The 24,142-nt window shown below is 37.8% G+C and overlaps 2 protein-coding genes across 5 annotated transcripts in view; one reads left to right on the top strand and one right to left on the bottom strand.

Moving 5' to 3' along the window:
• LOC148848341 (COP9 signalosome complex subunit 7-like) overlaps window positions 1–10,148 on the top strand; it is a 33,568-nt gene extending 23,420 nt beyond the window's left edge. For 2 of the 4 annotated variants that reach the window (XM_088949645.1, XM_088949647.1), the window contains 3 exons: window positions 15–153; window positions 9,304–9,395; window positions 9,696–10,148. In XM_088949645.1, coding sequence (XP_088805771.1) covers window positions 15–153; window positions 9,304–9,395; window positions 9,696–9,717 — 253 coding nt within the window. In that variant the 3' untranslated portion in view covers window positions 9,718–10,148. Of the gene's footprint in view, window positions 1–14; window positions 154–9,283; window positions 9,396–9,695 lie in introns of all 4 variants that reach the window. The other 2 variants (XM_088949648.1, XM_088949649.1) reach the window with 1 other exon arrangement.
• Window positions 10,149–12,974: 2,826 nt separating this feature from the next.
• On the bottom strand, window positions 12,975–14,322 carry LOC148848340 (ethylene-responsive transcription factor 2-like). Its single transcript, XM_088949644.1, has one exon. It carries the CDS (start codon window positions 14,102–14,104, stop codon window positions 13,175–13,177), a length of 930 nt encoding a protein of 309 aa, XP_088805770.1. The 5' UTR covers window positions 14,105–14,322; the 3' UTR covers window positions 12,975–13,174.
• Between the last annotated feature and the right edge of the window lie 9,820 nt (window positions 14,323–24,142).

Below are 24,142 nucleotides of genomic sequence, written 5' to 3'. Positions count from 1 at the left end.
TAAATACATTGCAGGTTAGCAACTTCAGATAATCTACTTCTTTCAATTCAAGAAAAAATAAAATGGGTTGATATGATGAGTGAGGTGGACAAGAAACATAAGAAGGAAATTGAAGATAGGGTAGAAGAAGTGAAGAAATCCCTCTCACTCAAGGTCAGTTGAATGATCTCATTTTCTTTTCTTTCTCGATCATTCTCCATAATTCACGATTAGCTGACTTTCGTTTCTAGGTTAACTGGTTGATATTTTTGTTATGAAAGTTTACTTCCCTTCATCTTTATCTTGTTTTTTGTAATGTCTCTTATTGTCAATTTTCTTTTTTTCCTTTGCATTTATGCTGACTGAATTATATGGTATATTTACAAATATACAAATTGTGATACTCATGATTATCATCATCCATGCCTTATCCCAACTATATCCTGTTTTGCCATTCTGTTCTATTTAAAGCCATATCCACTGTTAAATTATTAAAGTTTAAAATCATTTCTTACTACCCAAGTCCTTTTTGGTCCACTCCTAACTCTTCTAGCCCCTTCAACTTGTAACAAATCAATTCTTCTAACTGGAGCTGTTGGTGGCCTTTTATGCACATGACCAAACCATAGTAGTCTAGTCTCTCTGATTTTATCATCTATTGGAGCTGCTCCTAGGTTCCTACAGATAGCTTCATTCCTATCCTATCCTTTCTAGTTTTTCCACTCATCCATCTTAGTATTTGCATTTCTGCCACAAGTTGTGACACTTAGACCTATTCATGGGCCGGGTGGTTCGATGGGCTGGCCTGGCCTGGCCCATTCTATGTCGGGCTTGGACAAAGTTTTAAGCTTGTGGGCTTGGGCTCAGGCTTTTCCAAATAAGCCCGGCTTGAGCCTGAGTCTGAGCCCAGCTCAATAATATTATATATATATAATAAAAAATCTAATATACATTATATAATAATAAAATTCGTAGCAAACAAGTCTTATATATATTATAAATAGTATATAATTAATATATTATAAAATATCTGTCCAGATCGGTTTTGGGCTCAGGCTCGGTCTCAGGCTTGGGCCTGGTCATTTTCTATTTGTAAAGAGGCAAAGCCCGTCCCGGCCCGTGAACAGGTCTAGTGACACTCATCTATCCAGTTTTTCCACTAATTTTTTTAGTTGTGACACTTATGAAAAAAAAAATCCAAGTTGTGGCAGTCTACATCATGAATTATTCCCCATGAACATGTGAGCAGGTCTGTTTGGTCAATTTTATGGGCTTACCTTGGAGGCTTGGAGGTCTCCAAGGCAAGTAGATCAGACAAAACTATCTATGTTGAGATTTGTCAATGTGAATGTGTATCTTCAGTAGCCCGGTGATTCTTCTTGTGTTTTCCCCCTCAATGAGATCTCTTTGATCTGCTATTGATGAAAAAGGGGAAAAGGTTCAAAATACTACGCAATATGCATAAAAGAGATATGACATACATGAAATCACTATTCTAAATAGCTCAGTTCTGTATTGCAATGTTGATGCTATTTCTCAAAGTTTCATTATCCAAAGGAGCTTAATATGTGGATCCTGAGTTTCAAATCTTAGTCAAAGGACTGATGATTCAAGGTTGGACGGTGAAGGAGGAGATATAAAGGAGACTGGAGTTTGCATGATGAAGTTTGCACCAGCAAGGAGATGGAGAAGAGTTCTGAAGATTGAGGCAAAAACGTTTGTCTTGGAAGAAGTTTGGACAAGAAGAGAAGTTGCCCTGAAGATAGTGGAACTGAGAAAAGCTTCGTCAATTCTTGAAGAGAAAGCAATATCCTGGCTTCAGAGATTCCTGGAGGGAGCGAAGAGGACATTAAGAACAATAGAATGGAAGTGTAGTCTTGTGGAAGAGGGAAGAAGGTATGCTGCTGGAAGAAGAGAAAACAAGGGAAGATTTGTAGGTACTTATGAATATTATGGAAATGGTATGAAACAGTTCACTTGCTTCCCTGAAGGGAGAGAAGCATCGGGTTGGAATAAATTAATACAAGCAATGCAGGATTTTCTGGTGTTAGTATATGAAAGACGAAGTTCTCCAATCAGAAAGGAAGGAAGAAGCTTGAAGAGAAGATGGAATGAACAGACTGGAAGGAAACACAAAATAAGGGAACCAATACAGATAAGGATGTTCAGATTGATGCAAGGTTAGGGTCAATGAGAATGTGGATCAATAAAGCCAAAACAGAATGGGAGAACAAATTAGTGTTATCCACGAGTAAGGATGTTACAGATTGGAAAACCCTGGGTGAAGAGATTCAACAAATTTTGAAGGTATCAGAAAGACTGCAGATTATTCCTATGGATGGGCAGAAGGCTGTGATTCTTTGTAAAAATCCCTGGCCGGATTTTGAAGCTGTGTCAGCAGTAACAAAGCAAGGATTGGCAGTGGTAGGAAGATGGTCCCCAATTTGTAATGAGAAAACTGTAAACCCAACAGATAGCATTGAGTTGAGAATTCTGGGGCTGCCTTATCATCTATGGTCAGATGAGATTCTTAACAGAATTGCAAGGTTGTCTGGTGGGGAACTCTCGACTGTGGATGCCTCAGATCTCTGAGCTGTGCATATAGAGGTGAATGGAGCGAAGCCAGAACTCATCCCACGTTCTATAGATGTTTTCTTAGATGATCAAATGTTCAAAGCTTGGATAGCCTCCTCTGTGGAAGCTCAATGGTGGAAGGACTGGAGAAGATGATGCTGACGTGGCCAAAACCTGGTCTCGAGGAAACCTTGGAAAGAGAGGAGAACAGAGAAAATTAGAAAGTTTCATGAATAAGGAAACTGAAGAGACTGGGAAGTGGAAAGGTGTAAACCAAGCTACCCCTTGGTGTGGGAATTCGAAGCAGCAGGTCAGAACTTCAACGGGCAGATGTAAAACTTTCGCTAAGGCTTTAATGAGATTAAAAGGAGGAGACGTGGCAGGTTCAAATTCAAACAAAGGGCTTGGGGTGGGGACAAACGGGAGAGAAGTAAATCCTGGTGGGCCTTCAAATGGTTTGGCCCAGTCACAAGAAAGCTTAAATAGACACGTGACTTTAGGGGGGGGGGCTGCTGGGCTGATAAGGCCTGGCCCTTTAAATATCAGTCAAATGGGAGAAAATTGCGCTGTTGGACTAATTAGGCCATGTCCTTTAAAAAGGACATCATGTGATCGCTTAAGTGATCACGTGACTACAACAAGAGGTCGAACTCTGGAGGACTATTGTTTGGGTGTATCGTTGTCCCAAACTGATGTTGCAGTGGCGAATTCTTCCTCCAAGCACCACTCTCCAGCTGCAGGCTCGATGAGAAGCTCTAGTTTGGGATGCCGAGACTGGTTTCCTACTCTACTAGTCCAGAGAAGCTGAATCCAAGGTACAATAGAACAAAGAACAGAGATGAAACTTCAGATTTAGGGTGGTTAAGTTTGGAAGATAGCATGGAAGGAGAGAACTCTGAAGGTTTTAGCCTTGGAAGTATTCAGAGCAAGTGCTACTCTCGACTTGGGGAAGAAGCAGAAGATGGCTTGAAACTTCTGTTTGATGACGATCTTTCTACTACACTTCCTAGACTCTAAATCCAGCCTGACAAAGGGGAAGGAAGATTAGGCACCACCTCGGGGGAAGTAAAATCTAAAACAAAGAATAGCGGAGATCTGTGTTCAGAACAACACCAAATACAGGATATTAGTAGGGGCTGTAAAGCCAATCCAGAACCTCTTAGTAGAGCTACAACCTTGGGGAGTGTGGCAAAAAAGGAGCTAAGGTCTGAGGTGGATTATGATAAAGGGAGTGTTGCAAAAAAGGAGAAGCGGTGAGTGTTTTGTTTGGTTAAAGGGTATTTTGTCGCGGACTCCATGAAGTTGATTAGTTGGAATGTAAGAGGGTTAGGAAGCTCAAGAAAAAGAGGAGTGATTAGGGATTTGTTAAGAAGAGAAAAACCAGATATTGTGTTGATTTAAGAATCTAAGTTGTCTGAGTTAGATAGGAATTGGGTAAGAAGTATTTGGTTAGCGAGAGGCATAAGTTGGGCATATGCACAATCTTGGGGAGCTTCAGTGGGAATTATAACTGTGGAAAAATGCAGAGATGGAGTGTACTGGGGAGTTAATTGGGAAGTACTCAGTGTCCATCGAGTTGAAGAGAAGGATGGATGACTGGGAATGGGTTTTAACTAATGTGTAGGACCCACCTCTTATAAGGAAAGGGGAGGGGGACTTTGGGAGGAATTAGCAGCAGTGAGAGGTCTATGGGAGGGACCCTAGTGTTTGGGAGGAGATTTTAATGTCATATGATTCTTGAGTGAATCAAACAACTCAAATCACTGGGTTACAATGGGTATGAAGAAGTTTAACCTCTTCATAGAGAGCTTTGAGTTGCGGGATTTACCTATTCAGAGGGCAAATTATACTTGGTGAAATTTTCAAGAGGTTCCCACTTGTTGTAAGTTGGACAGATTCCTATTCACAACTGATTGGGAAGTGGCTTGGCGGGGTTTAGTAGTTATAGCTCTGCCAAGACCTATTTCAGACCACTGCCCAATAAGTTTGACCCAAGAGAGATTGGGGGGTGTTTCCTACCCTTTTAGATTTGAGAATATGTGGCTTTTGCACCTTGAATTCTTGCCAAAGGTGAAGGAGTGGTGGGAGGAAGATCAAGTGGATTTCAGATGGAAGGGTTATAGATTCTATAAGAAATTGCAATTGCTGAAAGCAAGAATTAAGTTGTGGAATAAAGAGAGTTTTGGAAAGATTGACGAAAGAAATCAGGAAATTCTCAGTAGAATAGAGGAGCTAGATGGCGAGGAAGTTGAGAGAAGTTTGAGTTCAGAAGAGAGGAGAGAGAGATGGGGTTTGAAGAAGGATTTGGAAGACATCCTAAGAAAAGATGAGGTTACTTGGAGACAAAAATCTAGATGTCAATGGATCAAGAAAGGGGATGGCAATACCAGTTTTTTCCATATGTTGGCAAATGGGAGAAATAGGAAAAACTCAGTGTTGAAATTGGAATGGAATGGGCAAGTATTGACGAGAGATGAGGACATAGCCCAAGCCTTTGTGAATCACTTCAAAACACTCTATGAGAGTCCAAGGAGGTCAGGAGAAAACTTAGAGGACCTGGATTGGAGGGTTGGGAATAGAGTTGTTGGATTCCTTGGAAAGGAAATTTGAGGTTCAATAAGTCAAAAATGCAGTCTTCTCGATGGAGAAATCTAAAGCCCTAGGACCTGATGGTTTCATGATGGCTTTTTATCAAGATTGTTGGGAAATAATTGAGGGTGACTTGATGGAGGTGTTTGATGAGTTCTATGAGAGGGGCAAATTTAACTCAGGTGCAAATGCAACCTTCATCGCTTTGATACTAAAGAAAGTGGATGCAATCCAGCCGAAGGATTTTAGGCCCATAAGTCTGATAGGAAGCACGCACAAAATCATTTCCAAGGTTTTAGCCCAAAGAATAAAGCATGTTCTTCCCTCGATGATTTCTCCAAATCAAGGGACTATTGTGTTTGGGAGACAAATAATTGATCAAATTCTCATTGCCAATGAATGTGTAGGGGTTAGAAGAAGGAAAAAACAAAAGGGACTAATGTGCAAGTTGGATTTAGAGAAAGCCGATGACATGGTGGATTGGGAGTTTTTGTTGGAAATTCTTAAGCGTAGGGGTTTTGGAGAGAGATGGTGTAAATGGGTGAAGGGCTGCATTTCTTCACGTCATTTTTCAATTTTGGTAAATGGAGTAGCAAGAGATTTTTTTTTTCTGCCAAAAGGGGCCTAAGACAAGGAGATCCTCTATCTCCCTTCCTTTTTACTCTGGTAACTAATGTGTTGAGTGAGTTGATCATAAGTGAAGATGCCAACAATATGATTAGAGGCTGGAGAGTTGGAAGGGATGAAGTGGTGGTTACACACCTACAATTTGCAGATGATATTATTTTGTTTTGTGAAGGGAAAACAAAAGAACTCATGAACCTAAAAAGGATAGTGCATAAATTTGAGAGGATCTCCAACCTTAAGATTAATTGGGGCAAGATTTGTGTGGTAGGAGTAAATTTAGGGAGTGAAGAGGTGATTCGATTAGCTAGACTATTGGGGTGTGAAGTAGGAGATTGGCCATTACAATATTTGGGACTACCTTTGGGAGGAATCCTAATATGGATAGTTTCTGGTATCCAGTGATTGAGAGATTTACAAAGAGACTTGCGAACTGGAAGAGAAATTACATTTCTTTGGGAGGTAGGATAGCCCTAATAAAGTCCACGTTGGCTAACTTTACCAGTGTACTTCCTATCTACCTTTAGGATACTGGTAAAAGTGGCAAATCAGCTAGAGAAGATTATGAGGGACTTCCTCTGGGAACTAGGAGACACCAAAAGAAACCACCTAGTGAAGTGGGAGGTGGTTTCTAGAAGTAGAGATGAAGGGGGACTAAGAATAGGAAATCTCAGGCTAAGAAATACAGCATTATTGGGGAAATGGTTATGGAGATTGCCATTGGAACAGGACAGACTTTGGCAGAGTGATTATTAGCATTCATGGATTGGCAGACAATGGTTGGGATGCAGGAGTCGACCCCAGGGCTTCTCGGTGCTCTCCTTGGAAAGCTATTAATGGTATTTTACCTTCATTCCTTCCTTATGTCAAATTTGATGCTTGTGCAGGAAATAAAGTGTTGGTTTGGGAGGATGCTTGGGTTGGAGACATTCCCCTTAATGAAAGGTTCCCTTCTATTTATTCACTTTCTGAAAATAAAAGAAAAGTGATCTCTTCAGTTTTTATTGATAACTCTTGGGACTTGGGTTTGAGGAGAGGTCTAAGAGAATTGGGGAAATGACAATGGTGGATGAATTAATTAACCTTTTAGGGTCAACCTACCTGGATCAATCTTGTTTGGACAATAGAATTTGGAAATCTTCCCCTTCTGGCATGTTCACTTGTTCCTCCTTGTTTGATATCCTCATTCAATCATCAAACCTTGTAAGGAGCTTTCCTTCAAAGGAGATTTGGTGTCAGCTTGTACCCCCAAAAATTTGGGCTTTTTGTTGGGAGGTGGTTATCCAAAAAATCAAAACTCTAGATATGTTGCAAAGAAAAAGGCCAAATGTTTGCTTATCACCCCATGTTTGTAGCCTCTGCTTGGGATCTGGTGAGACGATCACACACCTATTAATTTCTTGTCCATTTGTATGCTTTATTTGGACCTGGTTCTCTTCTATCTTTGGTTGTAGGTGGACACCTCCCCCAGATGTGGCAAGCCTTTTTGACCCAATCTTTTTCAGGCAACCGAAGAGGCATGGAAGATTAATGTGGAGAGCCACAAGAGCAGCTATCTTATGGTCAGTTTGGGAAGAAAGGAATAATAGAATCTTTAAAGGAGTGGAGAAATCCAAGGAGGCAATTGTAGAAAGGATAATTATTATGACTATTCATTGGTTGAAAACTTTGGATTTGTTTAAAGACTTCTCAGCTGAAGACATTTACAGGAATTGGGAAGTGGTGGCTTCTATAACTTCCATGAAACCTATTGTGCAGGAATTGTGGTCCCCACCAACACAACAAAGAGTGAAATTGAACTTTGGTGGGAGTTCAAGAGATAACCGGAGCCCTTCAGGTATAGGAGGAGTATTCAGAGATGAAAATGGCAGAATCGTGGCTTTGTTTTCAGGACTAATAGGAGTGGGGAACTCATTGAGAGCGGAGGTGATGGCCTTGCTTCAAGGTGTAAGATATGCAAAACAGTTGGGGTTACACCAAATTGAGATAGAGGGAGACTCTAAATTGTTGATTGAGTGGCTGCAATCTAGTAAGTTGGGAGCTTGGATTTATAGACAGCCCATAAGGGAAATCCTCAATATAACAAGGGAGATCAGTGCATGCTTCAAATGGACAAGGAGATCAGCTAATGGTTTAGCTGACACATTGGCTAAACAAGGGACTGTGAGGGAGAGTATGTTCTGGGCAGTTTTGTAAGATTACTGGGGGCTCAAAACCTACTTAGGGGTTGACAGCTGTACTTAAATCTGGAAAGTTATTTTTAAAGTTATACTAATGAAGTTACTGTTTCCAATAAAAAATAATAATAATTCCAACATATAATTAATACTGGAGAAAAACTGATTTATTACGAACAATTCTAAATAACATCACAGGGACAATGCTAGGGCATTTTCTGGATGATATGCTGCTCCTGCACCAGGATGCAAGTGACTGATAGAACGCAGTGGTGGCCGGTGGGACAGGTCAATCCTTGTGTATGCGCATCATAAATGAATATGCATTTAGTTTTGGGGAGCTTAATTGATGGATCCAGTTGCATGACACATGGCCTGTACTTTTTTTTTTTTTTTTGATCAAATGCATCTAAGACTTTACCTTCTCAAAGAAAAGTGCACACAGTGCCGGTGGGGGGGGGGGTGTGTAATACCTACAGAATAAAAAGGTGTTTAAAGGAAATATAAGTTTAGGATAATTTTTTAACATTACTGGCCTATGGATTTTGAGACCAGCAAATGAAGAAGCAGATTCCTTGGTGATCTGTTAGAGGGTTGGTATGCATGGTGAGAGTTCTTTTCATATTTCAATGCTGGTTTCTTCTTTTTTATTATTTTTTAATGCTAGTTTATCTTTTTCATTTCTTTTTAACAATTTCTTTATGCTCAATTTTCTCTTCTTTTCTTGCAATTTTAGGATTGAATTGATATTGATATGCAATAATATGATTTTTGCTTTATTTTTGTCACATCCAACTTCGATGCCCAAATGGTGAAATCTATATTTGTGCATTCATCTTTTCCTTGATCAATCAAATTAGTGCATTCAGCGGTGCTCCTTAACATGGACAAATATTATTCCCTTGTATCAATGCATATTGAATAATTGAGAATGCAACTTCAACCTTTATTTGTAACTGTGGTCTGCAAGCACATTGAAGCTTGAATGCTGATGCCAATGCTGTGCTTGTGGGAGCACTGTTATTGGTGGAGGGTTAGTTTGAGACTTTGATGGTAATGTTATAACTGTTTGTTCTTTAATTGAAACCTTTATGGATAAGAATTTATGACCTCAAAAAGTGATAATTTGAATAGGTACAGACATCATATGAGGTTAGTTTTTTATTTAAATTTTTTTTTTGGCCTGAACCAATGACCAATCAATTCTTTGGTCCTACCTGCTTTATCGGGAAAAGTTTAGGTACTAAATACCTTGGGAAGTATTGCTATAGAGCTGTAAAACTAGTGCTTATCAACTATTGGGATATGTTGGTCGATGTGTTTTACTTACGTTGTGGCAGAAGTTACACACTGTAAGCAGGCAGACATGGAGTTCCGAGGTCATGAAGAGATCTACTACTCTGAACCTGGTGGAGTGATGGACTATGAGGAAGATCGAAGCCGTCCCAAGAGGTAGAGTTATCTTTTAGTTCTTTGGTTGTAATTCACATACATGTAAAATACAGTCTGGTTTCTTCGATTGATATAATCTGTTACACTTGCCAGAAAGAAAAAGGCAATTAACTACACATACGTGTATCAGTGTATGTCCACTCTAATTAGCTACATACATGCATATATCCCTAGGTGGTTTTATGTGTGAAAGATCCCTGCACATAAGTGACCATGTTGCGTCAGTATATGAAAATCTGAGGGTGTAGAATTTGGGTTTATATTGAATGTTTGCCTCCTTGTTCTATTGGAAATATGCAGGCGGCGACCACCAATATCATGATGTGTTGTGTCAAGTGGGAACCTGTGGACAGGATTTTAGGCGGCTTCCCAGATTCTGTTCATGGCATACCGGCATCTTAAACTTTTCTCAGTTGGAGATGTTGCCATTAAAACTCATGTATTGAGAATTGGTAGTGTTTTGAAAGTATGTTCTATCCACTTTTTAAAATAGATCAGAGACAAGATCGAATTGGGGGTACAGCTGGAATTTCATATACAACTCACAAGGAGACAAGGTTGTAAGTCTAATTCTTTTTGCATTTTTGTGGGCATGGTAATGTCATATTTTTTTGCCCTCTTTTTTGATATCAAAGTGTGATCATCATCATTATGGGACAGCATGCAGACATATGGTAGTGATATTAAGAAATCTTGGAATGCAAGGTGAGTACTTGGCCTTACAGTGCAAACCTTGTATATTGTATTTCTAAATCTTGTGTTTGCATTTACATATCTGTATTTGTACTCTTCCCAAACTAAGCCTAATATTTTAATACTGTATTCACATGATATTTTCAAATGAAAATTACGGTTTGGTCAGAATTATGATGGGCTATGCTGGATTTGATTCACATTAGGTGGATTCTGTGTATGGTTTATTACCCCCATGAAAATTCTTGCAGCATTGGGGTGATATCTAGCCCTTCTTTATGAGACTGCTTTGCTGACTTTGTCCAAAGACTGGTTTACCTTTCCTAGTTTAAAGGTCGTTTCCCATATTATCCTTTACATCTCTGTATGTGCCCAATGAAGTTATGTCAGACTGTCATTTAACGAAGTTGATGAGAGATCAAAATCAGTTACTGTAGGTTTCAGGCAGCAACCCTATTTTCCCTTTAGCCCTAACGTCTCGTTTCTTGGAACGAAATATTCTATTTCTAGTAAACAAGGAGTTTACGCAGCTCTTGGCATTGCTCTCAAGTCTCAACTAAACATAGGAAAAAAAAAAAAAAAAAAACGTAACCATTGAATCTCATTGAAGACTTTGAAAGTCAGAGGTAAGCGACAAAACCAGTTGCGGTCAAGTTTTCTACCTGTCGTGTGTTTAGATGTGACAGTGATATTACATTGAGTCATTGAGATGCTATTTCTGACCGAGACATTTCTATCATGATTGAAATGAGGCTCAACCCAGCCACCCAAAGTGAGGGCCGTTGAATTGAATGGACGCTGCTGTTGTCTGATTCTTATAAATAAAACCATTACTCTTGGATGGCTTGGGCCCGATACAGAGTAGAAAGTGTCAATGTTTTAAAAATCGACCCAGAATCAGTACTTCGGCCACATGTTTCTGGGCCAGAACCCTAAACCCTAACCGTCTGGTCCAAATGGACAGTCTGTATTAATTTAAAAAAAAAAAAAAAAAAAAGGCCAAAGACAATTTCTGGGTTGAATGAGTTGATGGTTCAACCACCCAGGTGAACGGTTCTTTGACCAAATCAACGGTTTTTGGAGCGAAATGGAACTGGTTGACTGGAGGTTTTTGGGCGGAATGGTCCGGCCGTCCTGGTTGACGGTTCAAAAACCAGGGAAAGTAGAGTATCATGACATCTGGCACATCTCACATCTTGTTTAATATGGTTTACCGTTTTACCCCGCCACAGAGATTTGGTATTCAATAATGAATTCGCGAGGCAAATATATATTCCAATCCAACGGTTGAAGACTAGATTCAGAATCCCATGTAAATGTGACATTTCCATACACGGTCAACCAAGGCCAGTCGGCTCTCATCCAATGTGAACAGGATTTGCTTTGCTTCGAAAAACCTTTTTCGTCTCTCTATCTATTGTACCCCTTTTTCTCTGTGTCCGTGCATTGTACCTGAAGGTACTTCACAGAAGGTATCTTAGAAGCTAAAGCAATCACCTTCCAGAAGGTCTAACGAAAGGCTTGATTGTTGATTGTGGGTGGTGGTGGTGGGTGCGAGTCAGCACGTCTCCTCATTTCACACTTTGTTTTCACTTCCGGATCCATAGCAACTAACTAGCATCTTCAAGACTTCAAACTTCCAATTCATCTCCTCCTAGATAGACCCTACTGTCTTGTATTATAGACCGTTTTAAAATTTTCTATCTTTAAGAGGAAGCGTAAAGGTGTGGAGAAATCGGAGATGTTACTCATTGTCATGCGGGTCGCTTTGGAACAACTTTCATTCATTGACGTTGTGCTTCTCTTCGTTCATATCCAACAAAGAATCAGGAATCAAGAATCAAGAGAGGTTCTTCTGCAATTGCAAATACCCATTATTCTGATACTAAAGACTAAGAACCCAAGAACTAAGGCGTTAATCAACTTTTAAACAATAACCCATTCTTCGTTCATATCCAACTTTCCTTTGTGCATTAGCCAAGAACTAAGGCGCTTTCACATAATTTAACAATGTTAACCAGCAATGCCACCCTTAATCAACTTTTAAACAATAAGAAGCAACTATGATGACTATACCAATGTTAACCGCTTCCGCTCCACATGCTTTGTTCCTGCATTCACGACACGAACAATTAAGAACCCGCATGCATTGCGATGATCCTAATCATTCATGATGCAAAAAGTTTTAGTGTCGGCTGCCAATCTGACACAACCCTCCTTCGGGTAATTCAGATTAACTGAATGAGATGGCTGTTCAGTGGGCTGTGGAACCAATGATAATATAATGTTCCACCCAAGTAATAAATTAATGGGCCCCACTGTAAAAGATGTGGGTTCCATATATTTTATTACTGTTACTGGTTCCACAGCCCCGCTGAACAACCATCGTGTTCAGCTAATCCTTGCTCTCTTTATTTGTGCTTAGGACCAGACGTGTAAGCCAGACAAATCTCACTCTGGTGCCTCTGGTGGAGTTCGTTTCCTTCTTCCTAAGAAGATAAAACAAATTTCATAAACAGAACCCCAATTGCGGTTTGTATTCGTTAGACTTGGTTTTGTTTTTGTATTTATAGTAATTAGGCCCATCAACATTGGACTTGTATTGTAAGCCCAATGCCAACTTCTCAGTTGGGCTTGTACTCGTAAGCCCAAATTGGAGATGCTGTAACAGTACGTAGCACTAAGAATGTGCCAGTGGTGGGCCCGGTCCAGAACCAGCACCAGTAGTCATCATTGATAGATCCGGTTCCAATTTCTCACTTTCTCAGGTATGAAATGTAATGCTGATCGCTGGATTTGGATTTCTCACCTTTTCCCCAACTTTTCAGTTTTCCCATGTGTGGATTTACCTAGATTCTAGATCCAAGGCTTTAATTTGGACAAAACTTTGTAAATAATAACAAATCTCCTTTTTATATACTTATATTCACAAATCCAAACACTCCATTCACATTTCACACAGTTGTCTATCTCTCTGTCTCTCTCTTCTCAGCGCGAGTCCCTTGGTTTGAAATAAAAATGTGGAAAAGGATAAACTCGTTTTCCCACTGTAGAAAGATTTATCATATTTTTTTTATAGCTCTTCACTAGTTGACTAATAGCTGCTCGCTACGTAGCAATGGGGTCCCCACTTGAAAGACTTCTGATAGGCTCGTCGTTTCCAATCTGGTGTCGGCCGCTGCCGGAGCCGAAGGGACCACTCCTTTTCTCCTCCGTTTGGGTGATCCATTATCCGATAAACTCGATGATGAGTAAGAAGGAGAGGGAGAGGAGGAGGATGAAGAAGAAGGCTCAGGGGACGCCCGCTTGGCGGTCACTCGAACTGGCTCTGGGTCATTCGAGCCGATTCGGAGTGGGAAATTAAGTAGAGCTCGCGAGCCGCGCATCCGGTAAGCAGCTCGGTCGTAAGCCATCGCTGCGTCCTCGGCCGTCTCGAATGTCCCCAGCCAGACTCTGGCTCCGTTCTTCGCCGGATCTCTGATCTCCGCCGCGAATTTTCCCCACGGTCTTTGCCTTACACCTCTGTAGTGCTTCCCCTTCGCGGGAGCCGGTGATGCGGGTGTCGATTTCTCCTGCCGCACCACCGATGTAGCCGAAATCGCTGGAGCTGCAGTAGCCATCGGCGGCTCCGGCAACGATTCCTGAGGTTCCAATTTAACGGGCTTCTCCGTTAAACTAAACGTGGACGTCGCGCTTGGTTGCGTTTGTGGTGTCACCGTCATCCCCTGCTGCCCGAGTGACGGAACCCATCCAACGCTAACGGCGTCACGGAGCATCCCGTAAACCACCATGTCCTCAGAATCATCCTCCTTCAGAGGTAGATCGCCCCAGTTCTCCGTCAAGCAAGGGAAGAGGCTGCTGAAGCTGGAGCTCCGACAATATACGGGACCCTCACTGGGATTCCTCGCGGGGCAATTCACCTGAAGATTGGCGGATAATTCTGATTCATCCAACAGATGTCTCCTTATCGATTCAAGCATAGCAGAATTGGACTCATCACCGTTGATTCCAAACATCTCTGATATCTTTCTATCTTTTTCTGGGGTACTCTGAAAATCTTTGGAGGGGTTGAATTGGGGTTTTTTCTGACTCTCAGTGGAGTAGAATTAGGAGAGAGTTACGGGCAGAGGGTGTATATATAGGGGAGGGAGGTTCATGCACTTGGTCGATTTTTGGAGTTTCTATGAAATTTCCCGTCTCTGCTCCACAAGTGGGGGAGAGGTTAGGGCTCTTCAGAGAGAAGAAAGGTTATTGATCACGTGGGTTATGTTAATTGAAGTTGATCTGACGTCATAGGTCTTAGCACAGCAATGGGCCACGTCATCGATGCTACTTGGCTGTTGATCCACTGGCCGATTTCAAACTGTAGCAACCCGTGTCCTCGCCGATTCTTTGGCTTTTCTGCGGAAGGATAAGACCCATCTCACCTGGGGTCTGTTTGGTTGCCGTTTCAGCGTTTAAGGTAATTGAGGGTGGAGATTGGGGGGATGTTTTTGGCATTTAATTAATTAGTGCAACATGGTGTCATGGGCTCCACTATTTCTGTGCGGTATGTACACTAGGAAAGGGAAAGGACAATGGCTGGTCACAGTTGAAGCTTATCTTGTTAAAGAGCTCATCTTCTGCTTTTAATGCATTTTTTTTTTTTTTGTGGCTGGAAATATTCTAAAAGGTGAGATAGGAAAAACTCTTTTTTTTGGTTTGGGTTAGAGAATGGGTTAATTCCTATGGTTTTATCCATGTTAATTTACAAAATATTAGTTATCTCTACCTCACAGAATATTTATCATTTTGTTATCACACAATTCACAAATTTGATGTGTAATTGTTGAAAAATCTGAAAATGTCAGCAATTGTTTGTAGAAATCTGTCATGTCCAAGTTGATTTTTGATTTCGATAGGGTCCAACCTAAAATCGATCCATTGACACCCCTAACCTCGTTCATGAACCATGAAATTTCATAGTTAAACCCCAACTGTGCATGAATTTTACATATGAAACATTCAGGTTCCAGCAAAGATGGGTCCATGTATCGCTGTCTTATGCACCTCTCCACATAATGGATTTAAATTCAACCTAATGACTTCCTTTGCTGATGGCCTGAATAGAGATAGAAATTTATGTATATATATTTTTTATTTTTGAAAATAAATTCAAGAAATTTAATTGTCATAGAAAATGAGCAAGGTCATGTAAAGGAAACAGGATTCATGTAATCAACTTCATATGATTGAGACAAGGTTTAGACGATAAAAATGGAGATAGAAATGAGTGTGGTTCAGTGAACAGAACAGAATGGGGAAATCGGATTCATGTAACCAATTTCATATGGTTGGGACAAGGTTTAGATGATAAAAATAAAGACAGAAATGAGTATGGTTCAGTGAATAGAGTTCAGATCTGCGCCCCACAACATCCCACAGCACATCCTCGCCATATATTGGGAATATCTCTTGATAATAGTATTAGAATCGATGTTATCATTATCGAAAGATGTTTTCGATACACAGCAGGAATGTGTTATAGAACGTTGTGGGGCGCCCCCTTGTGGGACACAGATGTAAACTCCAGTGAACAGAATAGAATGGCGAAATGGGGTTCATGTAACTAACCCCATGACTTAAATGATGAAGATGAACACCAAAAAGGAACAAGATTCATTGACTTTAACGATTTAGTTTTTTGTTTTGAAGATTTATTTTAAGATTATATAATTTAAACTCTAACTAATTAAGATATAATAAAAATTACAGATAAGCATATCAAGTAGAGGAATTATTCTTTTTTGTTCCATGTATTCATCTTTAAGATCTATACTAATTTATTAGACCCATAAGTTAAAACCATGGCATCTTTCTTTCTAAAACTACATTTCTACATTATTAATTTTGTTTTCAAATTTATAGAAATTAATAATTATTACATTAAACTGTAATATTACATGGTTAGTTTCTTAACTATGTCATACTAGTAAAAGACAAAACAGTGCAAAGCCAAAAAAAGGTCAAGAAATAAATTTGAAAACTGATAATATGAAATATATTTTTAATATTGAATTAAAATATATTTCTCCTGTTTATCTCAATTTTATCATATTCCTTTTTAAGACTTATACATTCATAAATTGGAAACAGATGCACAAGATCTACAGGCTGCATTGTTCAAGGCCAAACAAAAGCACTATAAATTATCCATACGGAACCCCAAATAATTTTGTTTCAAAATCTTTGCTACAATTAATCTTTCATAACATTTAACAATAACTTTGAAATTTTTATTTCTTAGAAAAGTTCCATTTATTAAAAAAAAAAAATCTATGATGCCAGATATATCATATCGGAAAGGCTTTGACGAATTACAGCTTTCACTTGATTAAACGTTGGTTGATTGATTGTAAAATTTTCTAATTTCATGTCTTTCCGGTATTATAATCGAACCCTTAGAAAACCACAACCTATTACATATTACAAGCTGAGGTAACTAATTTGAGTTGGGGGAAGAATGATGCAATTAATAAGAAATGACTACAAAATGATAAAACAGGATTCATGTAGTGGACTCGGTATAATTGGGATAATGCTTAGAATGTGATAACGTAGACGATACATTTCTTAGAAAATACATCATATTCTATTACATTATAAGGTTCTGATGTTTGCATGTACATTTATTGTTGTATTTTATGTATTTTATTGTGTATATCCATGATTTAAATGTGGCCCATAGCCAATTTCTACATAATTTTAATTTTTATTCATATGAAAATGGTGGGAAGACAAGGCCAACAATACATGGCCCATTTACAGAGTTTCATGAAGTACTACTGCAGTGTCTGGTGCAATGCTTCTCTCCCTTGGCCCACGATTGAATAATGTGCCCATTCATAGCTCTACCAAATATGAAAAGACAAAAATGGTCACAAGAACAGAATGAATTCATTTTTTGTGTGGATTGAAAGAAGAGAGGTAAGTGATAAATGTGAGAATGATGATGCAGGGGATTTGGCGAGGAATTGGCGGAAGAAACTAGAAAGGCGAGGGTACTCCCGTCAAACGCACGGGTGGGTGCATTCACTATGGACCAAAATTTCAGTGGATAAGGCTCAGTAAGTCAAAGTTGAGAGATGACAATGGGCCCCCACTGGCTTGCTTTATGTCATTTCAAAGAAGGCCAGTCCTCATCCCCTTCTGCCTCTCCTCTCTCCTCTCTCCTCTCATTATTTTTTGGACTTTTGCGGCCCAGCTGTCACTCCATGGAAGGAAGGATTGCTTTGCTGCTGCGGCTGCTGCTGGGTTCACAAATCAGATTTAATCTGAATGAATATGTCTTCTACTCCAATCTCTATCTCTTCCTCTCTCCCTAATTACACCTTTAAATATCTGCAATTTGCCCTCAAAATCCCTCAACTTTACTTAGAGAAAGCAACTCTTTAACAGATCGTGTGTTTCATAAAATAATCCTGAATCTGCTAAAATATGGTGCAAATTTAATTTTTTTTTATCAAATAAATCTAATATGTTTTAAGGATACTCATGTTTAATATGTTTTTTTTTTGTTTAAAAGTTCAAAATGAAAATTAACGTATTTTATATGTAAATATCTGTAATATATTAAATATATGCATATATATATATATATGTATGTATGTATGTATGCGTGTTTTTGAAATTAAAAGTTCCTGAATTTTTTGGTTTGTATTTTTTTTTTAATTCTAATTTTTCATATATAATGCATTTTCTTGAATTATTCGTGTATTTTCTATTATGCCTTTGAAAAAAATCGTAATTTGAGAGGTTTTCTTAAAAAAAATCATTAAGGCTACTTTGGTTACAATGCAAATACAATTTTGTATGTTGTAAATGAAGTCTTGTCCGGTTCAAGTGAATACAAAATGGAACCGGATTTCAATTTTCTTCTGTGCTTTTTTTGTTTGGCATTTAACAATACAGAGAATGATGCAATTTTGGGAGCGTTTGGTTTATAACATGAAAACAATCGGAAGAGTGACTGCATTGCCAGAAATATATGGTTCTAATTTTAGTTCTGGCCAATGTGTCCCGGCTCTGTTCTGATTTAAAAAATTGGATTTTCGGAAAGATCCAAAAAAGAGAGTTTTAGTTATCAAACTAGTTAGCATTTTATTTTTATATAGGAGCCGAGTTCACAAGTAAATAACATTCATCAAATTTGGTGATTTCAACATTAACACCCAAACCCAAAACTAACCAACCCACAAGTTACGACTTCAACAACAGAAGAACTTTCGTGAGTTTCAGCAGTCTTATGTGACAGATTGAAATTGATCAGCGACTCCCTTTGCAATCTTAGTTCGTTGCAATTTTCTGGAGCAGCGGTGCCACATTGGAATAAACGGTGCTTCAGGAAATGGGCATCTGTTTGAAACCGTTTTTTCATAAAAATAGTACTTCAAGCCACATTTTGGAAACCGAGAAGCCATGCCTTGGAGCAATGCTAAATTTGGCATTTCCTAGAACTGCAGTTCGTTGTTGCCAACAGGATAATGATGTGGCATTGGATAATGGATACTACTATTGAAAATGTTTCTTGGAGCAATGGTACCAAACAGAAAAAGTTGTTGTTGCTCCAGGAAACGTCTTACCTAACAACAATGATTTCAAACAAAAATAAATGCATCATTTTTTAAGAAAATGGTGCTTCAAATCACACATCAGCAGTACCATTTTCTCAAAAAACAATGCTACATCTACAGAATCGATGCCAAACATATACTAAATGAATCATTACTATCGGTGTTGACTATTGAATGAAATTCTCATAAACCCACTCAGTCCTGCCAGCTGCAGCCATTGGATTTCATTATCCTTTCTCTTGCCTTTTCTCTCTCCAGAAGTAGAGTTCAGTTGTTGAAGAAGTGAGTTCAATTGTTCACTTGTTGGAGTTTTCTAATATTTATGATCTTGATTTCTTTCAAAAAAAAAAAAAATAGAGGAGTCGACTATAAAATCCCATACCATGTAGACGCCACCGGTGTAGCAAGAAGTCATCAGTGTCTTCGATGGTTGGTTTGATTTGTGGGTTCAGAAGTCATCAAAGGAAAATAATTGAGATCGGATTTTAGCATTGTAGTTGCTTTTCTGGTGGAGTTCTTTGAGGTGGTCTTCAAAGTGTACGAATGACATAGCTTGTTTAAATCGAAGTAAACTTTTATGCCTATATCGGTGGAAATTCTGATATATCCACAAATTTACATTGATTTTGGCAACATATTTATACCATAAACAAACAGTAAAAAAACTGGACCAGAGTAAATATTCATCGAACCGGCATTTTCATCGTTTTCATATGTAACCTAAAATTCTATTTGAAAAGAGTACAAATGCAAATTTGTAGAATGCAAAACCTTATATTTTATATTATTTCGTATGCATTTGCACTGTATAAATTTGTATTTATACTCTTTCCAAATTAAGCATAATGTGCAAATAATATACAAATTTGTTAATTGTGGTATTGCCTCTGCCTTCTTGGGAATGCAACATTCTATGAAAATGTGGTGCATTTTCAAGAGGGAAGTTGTCTTCATTCTAATTCAAGATTGGTTATGATTGTTAAGTAATTTGATGTTTCAAAAATCAAATTTGAGTTTGGAAGGATTTGAGCAACTTGTTTCGAATTATTTGTTAATTTGCTTTTGGGCTTTATGGGAGTAATCCAACCATGATCATGCAATTATAACCCTCGAGCCAATTGTTGGATGACATGTGGCCACCTAACTCTAGTATGATTCAGATCTTCTTCTGGATCATATAGCGGTTTGTCGGCCCATGATGACGTGGTTGGCTGACTTAGACATTGACAAAAATGTACCTCAACAGGATTGTCAATTTCAAAAACACCGTGAAATGCAAAATTGAACTCAGATTTTATTCATCAGCTCACAATCAATTCCAAATGATATTATATTAGATGTACTACACTAAAAAATAAATAAATAAAACTAAATTTTATTAGACTGTTGGAGTTCTATGGGGGCCAAATCGAATTAATTAACAATAATAGAATATATAATTAGCTGCTTTAAACTTTTTCGCTTTCTCATAATTGACCCTCCCAACATATAATTATAGTATAATACAAAAATAATTATTAAAGTAGTAAAGAGGATTTTTTATTTTTTTATTTTTATTTTTGCGAATTTTGATTAGAGATCGGATATGCTTAGAGTGGTAAATGCAATTTGGCGTAGTTAATGAATTGTAACGGATCTATCGCCGACACAGAAAAGCCCATCGTAGGGCATGAGAAACGACACGCTGAAAAATTCAACGGTTGAAAATCGAAATTGACCAATCTCTAGTCAAACTTGACTTTGACCAGGAAAATTTGGGGTAAGCTTTGGTTTGGTGCACACAACATCTTTATTCTTTTCAACGACCCCTCACGTGTGCAATATTGAGACCAGGTTGCAACGTGACAAATAAAGTTGTGGGGCCCACCATTAAAAAAAATTGTTATGAGAAGAGGAAAGTTAAACGTGATTAAATGGGATGCAACCAAGAAAGTGCCTTAAGGTTTGGCGTTGAATTCTGGAATTGAATGGAATTCCTATATAAAAATGCTTCGGCTAAGCCATTATAGTATAATGTCGTCGACCCGGGCGCTAGCCATCTTTTCCTGCGTTCATACTTCATACTTTATACTAAGGTTATAAGAATCGATCCGGAAAGCTGTCCGGGTTGTGGGTCGAACGGTTCAATTGAGTGGGTCATCGGATCGGATGGTTAAAATTTTTAAAAGAAACCACACTAACCCACCCCGTTTGATCCAACATTGAGTCAGATGATGAATCATGATTCATTGCGTACATTCAATGATACATACATAGCGTAGTTAATGGATGCCCCATTTGTTTGTTATTTCTACTTTCAGACAAATGGGCATGAAGTGAAGCAAGTCAGATCCGACGTAGGATCCATAATTTGATTTGGATGGTGGACCAGCGGTTGGCTTTATACTTTAGAAGCTCTTGGTAGATATAAAGTTGGTCGGATCTTAATCATAAAATTTCATTATTAAAAATGGTATTTTTGTTCCATTAAAGTGTTGGAAATTTTTTCCCTTAGAAGGATAAGTGATACTCAGAAAAATAAATTTTTCTTGGTCCCCACATTAATCTAAAAAAAGAAGTATTACTGTCGTAGTTATCTGCAACACTCCCCATACCAATCCCATTGCATAACATAGCCATGCATTGGGAATATCTCTCCATGAATGTTTCAAGTTTGATGACTGCATCTACTTACTGAATTGCTTGACTACATACAATTCATGTAATTGGTCTTAACTAGGCTTGTCAATGGGTCAGGTCTATCTAAGAGGTGTCAACAATATTCGAAAATCCAATTTAAATTTGAGATTGGACATAATGGAATCAAATTCGGATAATTCGAATCGCATAATCGGAAAATTTCGGATATCTTATTCATATTGTTTAAGTAATCGAATCGGATTTGGATATGATCTGATTCGATTTGATAATTATCCGAATTCAATCGATTATTTAATTCTTATATATAATACATAAAACATTTAAATATTTTATATAATATATATTTAAATTATATAAATAAAATATTTATTTTATGTATTTATTAATCACCTAAATTAATTAATAGGTCGATTTTGAATTCAAACAATGATTTTCAATATCTATTGGATATCAAATCAAACTCAGATGCCGAATTTTCTAATCAAATTTGAATTCGAATGTTGTCTTATTTGATTTGAATTCAATCCATTTACATCCCTAGGTCTAACTAATGGACCAGAACTGATTAAACGGTTTTGGTTTTTTTATTTTGTCCCGATTAGTAATTGTATCAGTTCCAGTTCTTGTTTATTCCGAACCAATTCAGACGCGGAATCAATTATTTTACTAAATATAAAAAAAAAATCTTGATTTTTTATAATTTTTATCATATTTTATATTTGAAATGATAAATTTGACAAAAAATGCTTAATTTATTAACATATAAATAATTTATTATTTTTTTCTATCAATTTTATTAAATTTATATTATCAAAATTTAAAATTTAAAATATAATCCGTTTTATTGAACCCAGACCCGATAAATGTGACTATTAACTGAAACAATTCTACGTTTATAATTTTGTCCTAATTAATTATTAATTTGGGACTGATTCTAGCATAGTCCAACCCAGATTGGACCCATCGTCAGCCCTGGTCTTAACAAGACCAACAAGGAGGAGTCGAACCAGAAACAACTTGGTTAAGTCTGAACGTGAAGATCCGGATTTGGGTCTTCGGTAAGAGAAGTGGGAGGCCGACAGATAACTCCAAATCCATAATCATATATCTTCCTAGTGTTTCTCCATTCCTTCTTTTGTGCGCTTGGGCAGTGGCCTCATCTCTTCGGCCTTTTCTTTTAATAATACAATTATTAAAATGATTAAGTAGTGAACTAATCAAGTTTAAGCCGACATTCGTGCTTAATTTGTCTTTAAACTATGCTTATTAGAGCCGAAGCCGAAGCCTAGAGGTTTTTATTAATTAGCGTTTGGTTTCGAAGTGATGAAGATAACGACGGTATGGACAATTGGACATCGACAATATGACTTATTCTTAGGATGACGACAAACGCATGTGCTCAAGATATCATTAGTCAAGATTAATTAATCTCAGCATACAAATCAATCTCTAAAGCTCAAATTAATTAATGCTGCCTTTAAAAATCAAAGAAGCTTCAACATTCGTGATCTGATCTCCTCGGTGGGTCCCTCACTTCATCCACAGCCCTCCACGTGTGCACAAGAAGGGGAAGGGGGTTGGCCTCATACCTTCAAATGTCGATAATTGAGAATAGGAGTTGATTAAATATTAAAACTCTGGTTAGGGGATAAGCCGGCAGTGATTTATTTATTCGCCTAAAGTTATGGAATTCGAATATGGGTTGATGATAAATTAATGAAACTTGATGATAGTACTTGTGAGATAAGCAATTTGGTTTTAGGTGGAGTAGTTGGGTTAAGAGCAATAGGGAATATGCCTGGGTTACGATATTACTTTGAGATCTGTTACATATAATAATGAAAAAAAAATGATTAATTAATTAACAATGATGAAGAGTGTAGATCATAAAATACTGATTTATGCCAATAATGTTATTTGGTATGCGTGTCATAAATAGGACCAAGTATGCAACAAATAATATGTTCTGTGGGGGACCAGATGGAGTAGAAATAATGTGGGCCAGGCAACCTATCAAGAGCCAATACGTTATTGTTCCGTATGCATAAGGTGTGTGGGGTTTATGTCGGCTTGTGTGTATAAAATATCTACTTGTTTATTCTCAATAAGTTGTGCAGCCCATTCCAACTTGTTATTTTTTGAAAGGTACACAATATATTAAGAAAACGATAAAATAATAAAGTCTTTAACCCTTGGTATCCCATCTTGATAATCATAAAAAATAAAAGCTCCACTTGTTTCGTGGTACTATTGATATTGCAAATTTCTAACTTTGTACAGGACAATTATTTGGAGAAAATCCACATTGTACCTTTTGAAATTAGATAAAACTTCCTTGCTCTACAAATGGGCTCACACATCCCCTATCACATATGTTTACTTAGAATGAATTAGGATCTGCTACCCACCCATGCCCTTAAAACACATTACAGCCACATACTGAGAATATCTCCTCATGAGTTACAATTGAGAATATGTTTTTAATGTGCGGTTGTAATGTTTTGTGGGTTTAGCTTGCCTCCTTGTATTAAATTTGAATGGCCATCAATGGGATATAATATAATTGTTAGTATTGGGGCTGTCAATGGATCAGTTTTGCCAATTGCTCGAACCCAACCGAATTGATTATGTTGGTTCTGGTTTTATGATTTTGTCCTGATTAATAATTAGGTCTGTTCTAGTTTTTGGTTGTTTCAAACCGATTATTTTATTAAATATATATATATATATATATAATATTTTTCTAATTTTATTATATTTAATGTGAAATAGAAAGTTTGATAGATAATATATATGAAAATA

Source organism: Nelumbo lutea, chromosome 6, assembly GCF_056320005.1.
Source record: "Nelumbo lutea isolate HS-2025 chromosome 6, American lotus-T2T, whole genome shotgun sequence".
Taxonomy (NCBI): domain Eukaryota; kingdom Viridiplantae; phylum Streptophyta; class Magnoliopsida; order Proteales; family Nelumbonaceae; genus Nelumbo; species Nelumbo lutea.
Note: the sequence above shows the minus strand (reverse complement) of the source record. Positions and strands in the feature narration are given on the sequence as shown.